Raw genomic sequence first — 15316 nt, forward strand, 5'->3', positions numbered from 1 at the left:
GGGGCTCTCGGCGCCCGGCTCCGGGCGGCCTGGGCCCCGCGCTGCCCGCCGCGTCGCCCCCGCCTCCCGGCCCCGCCGCCCCCGCGGCGCTGCCCCCCGCGTTGCTGACGGCGCTGGGGCCCGCGGCCGAGGGCGCGCGGCGCCTGCACAAGTCTCCGTCGCTGTCGTCCTCGTCGTCGTCCTCGTCCAACGCGGAGTCGGGCACCGAGAGCCCCGGCTGCTCGTCGTCGTCCTCCAGCAGCGCCTCGCTGGGCCGGCCGGGCGGCGGCCGCGGCGGTTCCTTCTTCAACTTCGCCGACGGCGCGCCCAGCGCCCCCGGCACAGCCAACGGGCACCCCGGGCCGCGCGGCCCCGCGCCCGCTGGCTCCCCGTCGCAGCACCAGTTCCACCCCGGTCGCCGGAAACGCGAGAACAAGGCCAGCACCTACGGCCTCAACTACCTGCTGTCCGGCAGCCGCGCGGCTGCTCTCAGCGGAGAGGGCGGCCCCGGGGCCCAGGCGCCGCGGCCCGGCACCCCGTGGAAGAGCCGCGCGTACAGCCCGGGCATCCAGGGGTGAGTGCACCGGGCGGCCGCGGGGGCGGGGGCGGGGACCATGGTCCTGGCCGGCGCCCGCGGTGCAGACACGGGTTAACGGCGCCCGGGCTTCTTTTGGAGGATGCATGTTGAAGGCCAAGGCCCGACTCTGCTCTGAAAGTTTTTTTTTGTTTGTTTTTTGTTTTTCTTGCTAATATGAAACTCTTTTATAATGGAGTGACTTGCCCAGATCCTGCAAGTAACAATGCAAGAAAGGGGCTGCTGAATAGGACCTGTAGGTATTTGTCTTTTTTACTCTTGAGACTGGAAAGGGAAATCGACTCTCCCCCTGCACCCCGCCTCCGGGCAAGTGAGGAACCCCTTGTTAAAGTGGGGCGTAGGTAAGTGTGGAGTTTCATTAAGTTAAGTTGCAGAATAATTTAGCATTACTAGGAACTCAGATCACGTCGAAGGTAAATATTAACGTTTTTTATTTCATTTAAAACAATTTAACTGTCAATTTATAGGTGATTCATGGGGGGGGTGTGCTTTAATTTCGTGCTGCAGTGAACATAAGCGTAGTATATACATATTGGCTTAATTCAAAGAAAAAAACAGATATGTCATATATATCTATTCTTTGGAAGATGCCATTATTATTTTAAATACTTCCACATCCGCCTGGAGGGAATTAGAGGCTTTACTTATATTTAGTACACCTACAGACGGCGAGGAATGAAAGCAAAGGTGGTGTGTGTGTGGGGTTGGAATTGCCCCAGGTGAGGCTGTTCAGGTGTGATGCTGTTGACGCAGCCCTTTGGCCATTTTGGGCTTTTCTGAGCGTCTGGAAATAATTTATGTGTGGGTTGTGTGTCAGTATTTTAAGACTTAAAGGATAAATTTTCCTTGCACGATTTTTTCCCCCAGTTTAAAAAAGAAGGATTTGCCGGGGTATGAGGGTTGTTACATGCAGTAGAGTCCTTGGAATAACCACAACTGCTAGGTGTTGGGAGTTGTTACAGTACACTTTTTCTTGTAACTCTGTTTCTCATGTGAAGTATGTTGGGAAACAGAGTTGATATTTCTTTAAAGCGTGTGATACACTGTAATAGCCGCATGTTCTGTCACTTTTTTCACCTGGCTTGGGCTACAAGTGATGCCTTCTAAATTCCCTGAAGTGTAAACATGCATTGCAGACACTGGCGGGAGGGCAGACTCTTCTCCTTCCAGTTCTTACCTGTAGAACTTTCTGAGAGCAGGTGGTTGGAAGCGGTTTCTTCTTGATGTATAGTAATGTATACTTCAGGGCTCGCTTGGGAGGACCTTTAGGTTTCCAGCCTGTTATGGAACTGGAATGGGCTCCGTGTCTCTTAGCACTAGAAAACACAGACATGTCGTCTCTGCAAGTCTTGGGTTGTACCTCTGCTCTTAGCGGTAGCACATCAGGCCCCACGCATCTCGCTTGGACTCCCTAAGCTGTTTCCTCCTGGTAGGTCGTGTTGCTTTTGTTAATGAATGAGCCCACTAGGGTCAGGTGCTGTGTTAGGATCTGGGGATCTGGTGCAGGGACGATATGGAGACAATCTCATGATCTTGACCCACCCTGAAACCTGCCTACAAGTGCCCCCTTCCTAGAGCACAAGAGTACCCTGCTCAGTTGTGCAGGTCCCCTCTCATGCTCTTCGTCACCCACGCCCAGTCAATCATCAGATTGTGTTCATTTGGCCCTTTTAATCTCTCCACACCTCATCCTCAGGCAGGCTCTTGTTGCCTCTGTGGAGATTGCTCAAGCAGCCGGAGGTGCCTTCGATGCACTCTCGTCCTGCTTGAGTCGTTTCCCACCACTGCTAATGGGGTGATCTTCTCCGCCGGCAGGTCTGGTCAGGTTCCTCTTCACCCTCTGATGTCACCTCCTCCATCTCCAATCCCCCACATTAAAGTCTAAAGCCTAAAACTCAGCAACACCTGCAGGGTTCTGCTACTCAGATGGCCCTGGGTCCTGACCCCTGGCCCCACACGCCACCCCTTGCCAACCTGTTAGAACCCAGCTGTAAGGCAGTATGGTGTAGGGCATAAGAGAGGGCTCTGAAGCCCGTCAGGAGGTCTGGTTTGATGCTGCAGTCATGCTCTTGGAACCTTCCTTTTCACCTTTGCTGGAGACCTCTCCTTGCCTGTCTCCGGGTGGTGTGTACCATGCCTCCAGTATGGCCCTGGGTGCATCCACTTCCTGCCGTCTCTGCCCAAAGGGGCCTGTGAGGACTACCTGCTATGGGCCTAGAAGGGCATGGTGACCTCTGCTTGGGCTGCTCCTCAAGCTGCTCTATCAGAAGTAAACCTAAGCAGTGGTAGAGTTGGGCCTATGACTAGAGGAGGTAAGGTCCCCCCAGTGATCATTTCCACATGGCCCGTTGGTCCTACATGAACTAACCTTTTCGTGTCAAGAAATAGTTCTGTCTAGAACTTTCTTCTGGCCATCAGCTTACCCAGAGTGTTGAGAAAGGCCACCAAAAAGTCTTTCAGTTGTGGCTTAGAGAAGGAAATAACTGAGTTTTAAAGGCACACCTGAGCTGACCAATAGTAAAGGATCTTGTTGCTGGGAAGCTGCTTGGGGTTGTGATATAGTCCCAGGACGTGCACTTCTGAAAATGCAGTGTGCGTTCCTCATGGGAGGATGAGCCTGCTGCGGAGCACTGGCTGAACCCAGTTGGGTCTTTGCCTGGTAGCCGTGTGGCAACCCGCACTATTTGTCCTTTTCTGGGGAGGAGTTTTCTGTCCTTGGACACTTTGCCTGGTGGCTTGGCCTTGTGAGACTGCCAGTCTGCCTTCTGCTCAAGTAGGATGAAGAAAAAGCAGGTGAAAGAGTACAGGGATTGGTGCAAGAACCTTCAGAGGAGAGGAGGTGAAATGCTCCTTTTGGCTCTGGTTCTTATTCCATTGTTTGATTGAAATCCCAAGCCTTTGTTTTGGTAATGGTGTGCTTAGCCTGAGCTCTGCTGTTGACCTGGGCTTCTGACCTTGAGATGTTGGGCAGGTGTGTGGACAGGCCCTGGGCCCGTTGCATCCCAGGCTCTGGCTGCTGTTACTTGCACGTGCTCTCATGCCCTGACCCAGCAGGGCTTTGGGCTGTTGTTACTTTGCCATGGTCATTCTAGCAGCTTTGGAAACCTCTTCAGGTTAAAAGTCTTGCATAAGTGAGAGTGGGAGCATGGCCTTCAGCTATTTGACCACATCCTTCCTGGTGTGTTACAGAGGCCCAGGAAGAGTGTAGTTGAACGAAGACATGTGCAGGTGTCCCGGGCCTTGAACAGCTTCTATTCAGAGTTTGGCCTTTCGAAGGCTGTGCCATCTCAGGTGTGCCTGCAGTGTGCAGCAGGTGTTTGCAGCTTCCTCTCTGCAGGTTTCTTGATATTTAATTTCATCTTTTAATATCTTCTGTTAACTCAAAGGAAATTCTTCGTTTGACGTATGAGAGAGACTGACCACTGTCAGCATAGGACATGGTCAGCCGTATCCCACAAGGCCCCTGGTGAGAGTCGTTTCCAACTTGGTGCATGTTTTTTTTCGATTCTTTCTTGCAAAGGAGTCAGAGCTTGGAGGCGCAACCAGGATCCCCTCCTCTCCCTCTAGCCTGACCTCGCTGACATAAAGTAGAGCAGGTGTGACCTGTCTGGAACATCCTTGTGATGCTCAGCAGGGCCTGCTGCAGAGCACGGGAGGCATCACTCTAGGGGCTTTTCCCTCCCATACCTTCCTGTGAGTGTCCAGGATACATGAGAAAGGTTGTCGTGAGACCTGCCGTAAAGGATGGCGGTGGCACGTGTGGACCTTGCTTTCTGAGTTTCACTGTCTGAGTCCCAGAGGTACAAGCTTGTGGAGAGAAGTGTACATGATCACACTAAGCAGATACTTGCTTCTGCACTGTTGGAGGAGGAGGAGGGATTAATTTCATAATTCCATCAATTAACTCTTCCAACACTCCTCCCATTTAGTAATAGCATCACTTGTTCCTGTCTTTTGTTCCATTGCCAAGCTCCACAAGGTGAAATTGAAAATCGAGTGCAAGACACAGGCTGTGCTGGAGTTGAGGAAAGTTTTGCTGGAGAACTGCTTGCACCACATGTCTGGTCACTGATAGATGAGGACTGGCCAGGTCAGGACAGCTGACACTTGGAGAAGGGGCTGCCCGGGGGGGCATGACAGACTCTGGAAAAGGAGGGTTGGAGTATTAAACTGGCTGGGAATGAGAGGCCTCTAATCTTTTCTCCAAAAAGAAAAAAAAAAAAAAAAAAAAAGGCTTAATGCTCATGCGGTGGAAGTCAGAGTGAAGCAAAGTGGGTTCTGTCTGTCTTGCTGCTATGAGCGTGTGATGGAACAACAGTGTCATTTGCTTTTTCTCAGAAATATTTAATGCATGTTTGTGACATAATTTTTTTAAGTAATTTCAAGTAAATATTTTAAAGTAAAAAGTTCTAAGATTTTTGTGTCTCCAGGTAAAGTCTCAAACTGTCTTTGGTCACTATTTAATATGAGATTTTGTCTTCATTTTAAATGGATTCATGTAAGTGTCCTGTGGGAGAAGAGTTAATGGTTATCCTTGGAAAATAAGAACTTTTTATGCCTCAGTTAGGTCATATGGTTTAGGATCTGATTTTGTAGTTGTGGAGTAAAAAAGGTTGTTTAAGAAAAAAAAAAAACACCTTGATATTCAAATTCAGAAACTTGATTTTTGAGGATGCAACCAGAATTTGGACTAACGGTGGAGAGGGCTGGCAGAGTCAGACCACCCAGACTCGCAGAAGATTGAAGAAGCTGCAGTGCTACTGTGGAGAGGCCCTTTCTAGGAGGTGTGGCTGGCTTGTCAGTGCTTTCTCTTCTCTGCAGTGAATTGGATGGCAAGCCTCGCCCTCTTTGAAAGCTGCCATTCTGAGCCTGCCTTGAGAGGCATCTCAGGGAGGGCAGAGAGGTGGCCTCGGTCAGCGCTGACAGGTGCCCAAATTACCTGACCTGTTGTGAACATGTGCCTGAGTGAGGTGGCCAGGATGCCTTTTCTCCCAACACTGGGGATGTACACTCATGCAACATCCTATTTTTGAGATTTCTATGTTGTGGTAGTTCTCTGTTGCTGTGTAGCAAATTAGCATAAACTCAGAGGCGTAGAAGAACATTCATTTATGGTCTTGTGGATTTTGTGTGTCAAATCAGGGATGGCTGGGCTGGGTTCTCTGCTCAGGCTTTTGCAAGGCTGAAGGGTGTTGGCCAGCTGTGTTCTCAGCTGGCACTCAGGGTCCTTACCAGCGCATTCCTCTTATTGTTAGAATTCAGCTCCTTGCAGGATCGAAGTCCTTGATTGCTTGCTAGCTGCCAGCAGGGGAATTGGGTAGGGCTCTCTCAGCTTCTTAAGGCTACCTGCATTCCATCTGCAAAGCAAGGTACTTTGAATTTCTCTGACGTTTCCCGCCAGCTGCTTAGAAGCCCATAGAAGCCCCCTGCTTCTATGGGCTTGTGTGATTGAGTCAGGCTCCTGCAAATAACCTCCCTACCTGAAGGTCATGTAGTAATACGACATGATCATGGTGTGATAACCTCATCGGAGCCACAGGTTCCAAGGAGTAGGGTGTAGGACCTTGAGGGGAGGAGGTTCTTCTGTGGGTAGACTTCCCCTGGCATGGAATCGGTTGATGAGGAGGTTGTGGTTCTTCTTGTCCAACACTTTTCCCCTGACTGGACTCCAGCCCATCGCAATGACTCTTGCAGATTGCCGGTTCCGTCCTCTGGCTTGGTGGTTACTGCTGAACTCAGGCAGCCACCATAACCAGGAGAACCTCTCTGTGCTGCACTCAGATGGACATTCTTTAAAATATGTCGTTTAAGAAAAGTTTGCAGGAAAGCCGTGTGAATATATGAAACTACGGTGATTGAAAAGTCCTGTTTGTGAGGTGTCCTGCATTGGCTAGATTAGGAAAGGGGTCATTCCTATGCAGGTGGGGGTCGATGACTTACCCAAGAGTCACCTCTGGAACATTCTCTTACATTCATAGCAGTCCATCTTTGCAGAAGGTGTGGGGGACACTTGTCCTGCAAGCCCAGGTTCGTAGGAATGTTGGCTTCCCCAGACCCTTGGCTGCAGAGCACCATGCCTCCTTTAGGAGGGACAAGAAAACTCCCATATGGTTCTTCCCTCTGTCCCTTCCTGAGCCCCTCTGAGTGTTTGGCTCTTGTGGAGTTACTGCTGCTATAACAAAGCTGACCTCACTGCCCTCCTGAGTCTCCTCAGGGAAGAAGGAGCTGTATTGTAGCCTGCATTCTTAGTGCCAAGCACACGGTAGCCACTAAGTATGTATCTCCCAAGAAAGAAGAGCAGAAAGAGGATCTGCCAACTCAGGAGGGCAGGTGGGGGATGGCAAGTCTGCGGAGTATTCATAAACCAAATGCTAAGGGAAACTTTTGTTGTTTGTCTTAGAATTTTAAAAAATAAAGTCTATTGCAGTTTATCTGCTTTCCTTCCTGGAGAGTGGCTAAACTGATGTTCTCTTTTACAATATAGAATGCAAGAGCAGAAAACATTCAGGAAAATTCTATACTGTATTTGAAAAACATCACCATTTAGTTTTAACTGCTCGCTCGTATTATAAAAATTAATACCTAACTATGAAAAGTTAGAAAGCCTGGAGAAGTATAGAGATGAGTTGTCCACCATTGGGCCACCTAGAGAGTGCACTGTGAGCCTGTCCCTGGTGTCCTGTACTCTGGTGATGTGCACTGCATTTGCTGGCAGTGAGCCAGGGAGTGGACCACATCCGGGCCTGGGCCGGGTGGATCTCTGCAGAAGTTTATCCATCTCTCAGCTGACAGGGTGGGCTAGATAGGAGCAGCTCTGACAGTCCCTGTTGGCAGAGAATGTCTTTGATTATCAACGACATGCCTTTTTGTTGTGGGCTTGTGATCTTTTTCTTTCCTAAATCAGCTGCTGTGCATAACCAGTTAGGCTCTCCTGTGGCTTAAGATTGGAATTGGTTTCCCAATGCTAGGATGTGGGTGTTAGGTGGTTTCTATCTTTCCGTTTGAAAGAGATTTCAGATCAGTGTAACATTTCTAGAATCCTGTTGATCTGAAGGAATGGTAGAATGTAGTAGTTTAAGGGAAATGAAAAGTTGAATTATTTTGATGTTTCTGCTTTAAACTTCCTGGGTGGAATCCATTTCTGAGCACTGGGAGCCACGTGCTTGGCTCTTGAGAGCCTAGCTCGATCAGCCCATGTCACACACTCACAGGTCTGGCTTTGCCTGGTTTCGCCACGGTTTCTAACTTGAGCCTCAGTTTCCCCACCTGTGAAGCGGAGCCTGTGGCACCCACCTTAGAGCACATGAAAGACTTGGAAGAGGCCGGGCGCAGTAGCTTACGCCTGTAATCCCAGCATTTGGAGGTCAGGAGATTGAGACCATCCTGGCTAACACGGTGAAACCCCGTCTCTACTAAAAAAATACAAAAATTAGCCGGGCACAGTGGCGGGTGCCAGTAGTCCCAGCTACACAGGAGGCTGAGGCAGGAGAATGGCTTGAACCTGGGAGGCGGAGCTTGCAGTGAGTGGAGATCGCGCCACTGCACTCCAGCCTGGGTGACAGAGCGAGACTCCGTCTCAAAAAAAAAAAAAAAAAGACTTGGAAGCACTCTGTGAGTTGTCATGCAAGAGATTAAAAAGGCCACCGCTGCCCTTTTCTCCTCTCTTTAAGGAAATTGAAACCAAAAATTAAGTCCTTCTTCTTGCCAGCTGGACAGGAAAAGCCTTTTTCTTGGTTTTTTGAAAATACAGCTTTCACTTTCAGATCAAAGTGAAAACTGCTAAAGACTGAATGTTCTGAGTTGTGGGAGTGGGGGGCTGGAGGGGTGTTATGAATTGAAAGATACCTTTCTATTTTTAAAACATTTTAACAATGCCTTAATAATGTCTGTTCTAGTTTTGTGTTTTAGTTTTTGTTTTTTTTGTTTGTTTGTTTTTTAACTGTTCTGAAGGTACATCAGCACTGTTCTACAGCTTTAAATAAGAATCTCATCTCCCTAGAGGCAAGGGTACTGTCGATGTATTTGGTCAGGGGTGAATGTGCTGCTCTGTGTAACTCGTTTAAAGTTGGTTAAGGTTTTTTTTTATTTTGTGCACATAGTAGGAGGAGTGAATGAAGTGTTTTCTGAACTCTTCTAGCTTTTAACATAGTATTCTGTGTATAGCGAAGGAAAACAAAATTAAGGGCCAGGGAACATTAAGAAGGCAACTAGAACAGCACTGTCCAGTAGAGCTTCCTGTGGAGATGGAATAATTCTAGTTTTGCACTAATACAGTAGCCACTGGCCATATGTGACTTTTGAGCACTTGAAATGTGACAAATGCAACTGAGGAGCTGAATTTTAATTTTATTTACTTTTAATTAAAATTTAAATGGCCATGTATTTAGACAGCTCTGAACTGCAGTAACTTTAGACTCTATTTGAAACAGTGTTTGATTCAGTAACTGTTGCTGAAATAAATTGAAACTCATACAACAGTAAAAACTGTGTTACTCAGCAAGTTACCACTGTGAAAGCTCTAGAAATTGTTTGAGTTTCCAATGCAAATCCTTTTCAAACAGCCGCTGTTTTAATAGCACATGAAGCATAAAATAGGTGCATAGCAGCGCAACACAGAGCAACACGGAGAAACTATTGTGACCTGGAGTGTCTCCAGTCCAGCATGCAGGTGATAGGTCTCTCAGCGTTTTTGCACGCAGGTTAATGATGGTGCAGACGGTCACTTCCTTCTCTGAACAGCCTTCCTGGTCACCAGCACCACTGTGGCTCATGTGTGTGGGGCTCTTTTGGCTTAGCTCTCTACGTGAGTTTGCTCCTTGAGTTCCCAGAGCTGACCCATGAAATGAGTGATATTACTCCTGTTTTGTAGATAGAAAACTGAAGCCTTGACAGGCTGACATGACCTGGCAAAAGGTACTGCACTTGGAAGTGTCAATTCACGGCTGACATCTGGACACTTTACTCCTAACTGTTCAGTGAACAAGACGTCGCTAACATGCGGGGGATGGAACCTAGCAACTCATTCTACAAGTATGGTTCAAATATGTTGGTACAGGGCCTTTTGCTTTGTTTTCCTAAAGAGATTAGATTCAGATGTGGCGGAGTGCTTTGACAGCCACCGCAGGACAAAGTTGACAGCTCTGGGGTTGGGGAGTGTTGAGGATTTCGGAGGGAAGCCAGTCCTGTGCAGTAGTACGCTCTGGGTTCGTGCTTTCTCGAGGTGTTCCAGAACTGGCCTGGAGGGAGGCTGCAGTGCGGCAGCGGGATTTCTGTCACCTGGAGTATTCTTAGAAGTTGCATTCTATGAAAAGTGGAGCATCTGATGAGCTGTTTACTCGCTGTTTTATCTGACGGCAGTTGAAAGACAAAGCAGGACTGGCAGCGCAGCCGCCTCAGTCAGCACTGCTGCGTTGGGGGCTTGCCCTGCAGTCTCGCAATCCTGGGCAATAACTCATTTTCAAGAAAGAAAAATTAAGCATTAAGTGGTTGAAGCGTCTTGCCCAAGCCGCTACTAGAAAATAAAGGCGCTGGTGCCCAGATGCAGGTCTGCATGGTGTGCAAACCTGGGCTCCTTCCCACACCCCCTCAGAGAGGGCACTGGTATGTTGGAGTGAAGAGCCACGCAAGATCTCTGAATGGGCAGAGATGGGCCCGTGGCGCAACACAGTAAAATGTATTTTGGTTATGGGCAATGTCTCTAAACTTATGTAAAACATTATAAAAAATGGAAGGACAACGATGAAATGATGGCCAAAAACATAGAAAAGGATACCTTGCATGTCCTGTGAAATGCAAAGAAATTCTAAAGTGTCATTACGAGTTACCTCATGGAAGAAAGCAAAAGGTGAATCTATCTAGAGTTTGTGGTTCTGACTCACAAGAGACTGATGTTCATGCTGAAGGACAAGTGTGATGGGTGGAAGGATAGAGCGCCAAGACCACGCTCTAAAGATGGGAACCTATGGGAACTGTCCAGGGAGATGAAAGCATGGAATGAACTGAAGCTTGCGGACTTGTTGAGTAGAAAGAGCCTTTTAGGATTGGTTTTAGAATAAAATAATAAGGCTTGTGGTTGGGGAAGATGACTTGCTGTTCACAGAGCCTCCCTTAACAGGTGGGGACCTCAGCTTTTCCTTTGCTGCCATCAAGTGAGTGGTGTACAGTCCTAGCCACAGTAGTAATCTCTACTGGCCTGACTGAGCCCTCACCCTTTATGCAGTGTCTCCTGCCACCCTCCTGGGAGAGGCTGTTCTCAGCATAGCTGGCCTGGGGTCACACAGCTGGTAGGTGTAAAGCTGGCGTCGGAGTCCAGGTAGTCTCACTCCATAGCCTGCCTCTTTAGCCACCGCAGATGTAGAGCAAAGCAAGAATTGTCCAAAGAGGTAAGCTAATAAAGAGGAAAACAGGCTGGGTGCAGTGGCTCATGCCTGTAATCCCAGCACTTTGGGACGCCGAGAGGGGTGGATCACGAGTTCAGGAGATCGAGACCATTCTGGCCAATTCTCTGGGCGTGATGGCACGCACTTGTAGTCCCAGTTACTTGGGAGGCTGAGGCAGGAGAATCCCTTGAACTCAGGAGGCGGAGGTTGCAGTGAGCCGGGATCACGCAACTGCACTCCAGCCTGGGTGACAGAGTGAGACTCCGTCTAAAAAAAAAAAAAAAAAAAAAAAAAAAGGAAAACAATTATGCTGAGTTCCAGTAGTCTCTGGGTCCAGAGAAGAGATATCTGGCTTCTCAGGAGAGATGCTGATGCTGTCTGAGGGCCTGCCCAGTCTCCTAATGATTCAGACACTCCAGGGATGGACAGTTAGTGCCCTAATTTTCCCAAGAGGATTCTGAGGGTGACTTCTCTCAACCCAACAGGAGGACCTGGTGCTGTCATCACCAGTTGGAGAGAGGCTGTTTTGTGAGGCTGGGGACCACCTGCTGTGTGTGCCGTCTTACACTGCCATTTGCTGATCGCTTTAGAGCTAGAGGTTGTTTCTAAGAATACTTCGTGCTAACTAAAAAATGACGATGTTGTTTTTATAAAACTGATTCATGGTTTGTTTTTTGAAGCAGAAAGCTCTGAAGTCACTCAGTCCCACCACCCAGAAGGACAATTAGGTGACTGTCACTATAGGACCTCTCTAGGCTCGTGTAGATGGACACATGGATTGGTCAGTAGAAATACTTACATTAAAAGTCTTATCTTTACATAAATTTGCCAAATTATTAATTTTGCTTGAAAGGGAAAGATGTCTAACTTCAGTTGGAAATACTGGTTTCTAAGAGATAGTGCTGAGGCTAAGAACATAAAACATGAAAACCGTAAGTGGCTAAGTGCAGAAACATCAGAGTAAAATCTTTGATGAAGTCTTGGTTTGCTTGGGCTGTGTAGGTTGGAGGCTCAGCCTTTGTTTCTCCCTCCTGTGGTGCCCAGTGGTGGTGTTTCTGTGTCCATGAATTTTCAGCATCTGTAGTTTGTAGTTATGACCACTACTGCACCTAGTCCTTACTGAGGGCCAGGGCTTGTGCTAAGCACTTCCCAGTGTGGATTCATTAAGTCCTCATAACAGCACCATGTGGGGGCAGCTGCTTCCCTATGTCGTACTTGGGATGCGATCTGACCCCACTCACTTCAGGCTCCTGAAGGGTCTGCAGTCTCGCCTCTGCCTGGGAAACCACGATTTGCAGCATATTCCACAGACCTCATGCTCATGACCAGGAGGCTTCCTGGGACTACTGTCTGAGGTTTCTAAGTTCCTAACGTGGTTCATGCTTCTGGTGAGTTTCTTTGAGGCGACATACCCAGCATTGCCTCTGGTCAGCTCAGCCCTGTGGTCCCGCGTGGCATCCTGCAGTGTCCTCTGGCTGTGACTCGTGCCGCGCCACCTTGACCTGGCATCCACTGTCCTCCACTGCGTTTGCAGTGGGAGCCACTGTTGGTGCCTTTTGTCATGTGTGTTGAATGGTCAGGGTCCCAAATAAGAGCTGATTGGGGTCATTCTCCTTGAATCTGCCATGTGCCTGGGCCACTCTCTGCTTCAGAACTCACGCATGTTGCCTGTCCTCTCTGGCTTGGAGGGTTGTGTGGAATCAAAGGTGAGACCCAGTCCCCAGGGATGGGCGGTTGCCTTTGATTGCACAGCTGTCCTGAGCGCCCTCGCTTCCGCGCCCAGCTGCTGCCTCGGTTGCTTGCTTGAGGATCCGGGTGTAGACTGAGGTTGGCCTTAACGTGGCAGGGGGTTTCTCTTGAGCCTTGGGTACTTTACTACTGGTCCCATCTTCCTGTGAGTGGGAGCGTCCCGCCTGGCCCAGCCTCCCAGGGGTGACCTTAGCTCTCTTAGTATATGGGCTCTGCCTGCCTTGGTCCCCAGCTTGCCACCCTAGTGCAGTTGCTGCTTCGCTCTTGTTCCACTCCTTGTCTCTGTCCACCCTGTGCTTTATTGATGTGTCCTTACTCTGTGTTTTCTGTGGAGCAGGGCATCCTGGGCTTCCTCTCTGATCCCTGGCTCCTGTGCTCTTCTGTGCTGGGCTCCCTCTTCCTTTCCGTTTTCTGCTGTGTTGCCCTCACACAGCTGGCATACCACGGATGTCGCTCATTCAAGCCCTTCCTAGTGTTGCTCACCAAACACCTCCCACCTTCCCCCCGGGACCTTCTCCCCTTCCAGGCTGCAGGCAGGCTGAGGGCCTGGCATCTCAGGAGTGCCGAGGCTCAGCGGGAGGCAGTGGGGCCTTTGCTGGCAGCTGGGCTCTACATCCTGACTTTCTGAGGGCTTAGTCCTTTTGGTCCATCTTGAATCTCCTCCAGGCTTCGGACTCTCTGCTCTGTAGCTGGCCCATGGGAACAGGTACACTCAGGCCTGGTCTTAGACTCCACTACTTGGGCTGTGCCGGTGCCCTTGGTGTCCTCTTAGTCCGTCCCACCTGGGGGCCCCATCCTGCTGTCCCTTGTGCCAGAGTGCTGTCCTCTTGTCTTTCCACAACTGGCTGCTCATTGCCTTTCCCGTCTCAGCCTCAGTTCCAGCCCCTTGGTATCAGGGAGGCTCTCCTTGACCACCCAACCTAAAGTTCACAGCTGTGGTTACCAGTTTAAATTTCTGCCTAGCAACTTTTTGGTTTATTTTGGCTACTTATCTCCCCCATAATGCCCCCTGTCCCTCCCATATAAACTCAGTGAGAGTAGGGACCGCATCATCATCCTGCCCACAGCTCTACTGTCTGTATCAACCGGGTGCGCTATGCAGAGGCTCATGGTAAATAACTGCAGACCACGAATCCCATCTACTTGCTGTGCTTTAATATTGGCTTACATTTTTGGATCCAGTGAGTTCTTTTCTCTCTCCCTCTCTCTCACTCAGTCATACTTACTTTGTGTAATTGGTGATTTCCAGCCTTTTGTATAGTCCTTTCTTGAATAGTTGTTTTCTGTCATCTTGGCGGGGCCTCAGGGGGTTGACTGTGTGGAGGGCAGGGGCTGCAGAGCTGCAGCTGCTGCCTGGGCTCTCATGGCACCTGCGAAGTATAGGCAGGTGCTTTGCCTCTGAGCCATCTGTAGAATGGGGTGACGGTGGTTTCATCAGACTTAGTGAAGCGTGTCATACAGTGAGTGCCTGGTCACAGCAGGCAGATGATGAATGTCAGCTAATGAGTATTCATCACCAATGAATAGTAACAATTTTTTCTACTAAGGCTATGTAATGTAGCCTCGGAATCCCACTCAGCACAGCCCCCTGGCAGCAGTGCCTTTGAGAGCTGGCATGGTCGAGAGACCCTGGTTGGCCTTTCTAGTGTGGTTGGTGTACTTGAGAGAACTCCTTCCTCACATAGCTCTTCCGGTGTTTAGTCTTTGCATCTGGAGGTTTTTCGCGATTGTGGGATAGCTTTTTCAGGGGCCTTGCCTTTGGCAGGGCAGGGACGTGTACTGCTGCAGTCTGGGGTATGGGATAACTTTCTAAACCAGACCCAGAACTTGACGGCCGAAGGGGCCTTTTAGCCATGCGGGGCTAGGAGCTGACACAGGGTCAGCAGCATGAGGTCCTGTGGTGCTGGGTGGCAGAGGCCAGCGGGAGCCCCTGCTGGTGTGACTTTAGTGTAAAGGCTGCGGGATCCCAAATTCTTACAGAAGACTTAAGATGGGCACAGTGATGTCTGCTCTTTGACCTTTGCAGTATGAATTAGTAAAACTGAAATGATTACGCTTCCTTTATTAGGATTATGAAAACAATAATGTCCACATTGAAGAAAATGTGGAAAATACAGAAACTACCAATAATTTTTCTATTGTTAACATTTGAGCATATTTCTTGTCACTTTTAATGCTGCTTTAAATATGTAGCAAATGTATCATTTTGCATTTTAAAAAAAAATGCTGCTAGCATTTCCTCCTGTCTTTAAAAAGCTCTTTTAAACAACTTTAAAATATTGTATAGATAGATGTACACAATTTTCTGAATAATTGGAGTTATATTTACATCTTGTCACTCTTTAGGAAAGGACTGGCCTACTTCTGTGTTGGGTTCCTTCCTGAGTGTGCTTTCCAGCTCAGTGGCTCGGACTTCAAGATGGAGACTTGAGTCCTGGTTGTGTATAGTCTTGGGCCAGTTACCATATGTCTGATGAATACTTAGTTTTGTCATCTGTAACATGAAAATAGTAGTACTTGCCTCAAAGACTATTTGGGAGGATCTAGTGTGAATGTTGGTAATGCGGATGTTGTGTAGTGTCCCGGAATATTAATGTTTTTAGCCTCTTGGCTC

General features: G+C 48.8%; 1 protein-coding gene across 1 annotated transcript in view; it reads left to right on the forward strand.

Moving 5' to 3' along the window:
• Window positions 1-20: 20 nt before the first annotated feature.
• Window positions 21-15316, forward strand: part of TENT4A (terminal nucleotidyltransferase 4A) — a gene marked incomplete at its 5' end in the record, with an annotated part of 42774 nt that continues 27478 nt past the window's right edge. The window contains one exon of the mRNA XM_025389384.1: window positions 21-553. Within this exon, the coding sequence (XP_025245169.1) occupies window positions 21-553 (533 nt within the window). The remainder of the gene's footprint in view (window positions 554-15316) is intronic.

The sequence above is a fragment of the Theropithecus gelada genome, chromosome 6, assembly GCF_003255815.1.
Source record: "Theropithecus gelada isolate Dixy chromosome 6, Tgel_1.0, whole genome shotgun sequence".
NCBI lineage: Eukaryota > Metazoa > Chordata > Mammalia > Primates > Cercopithecidae > Theropithecus > Theropithecus gelada.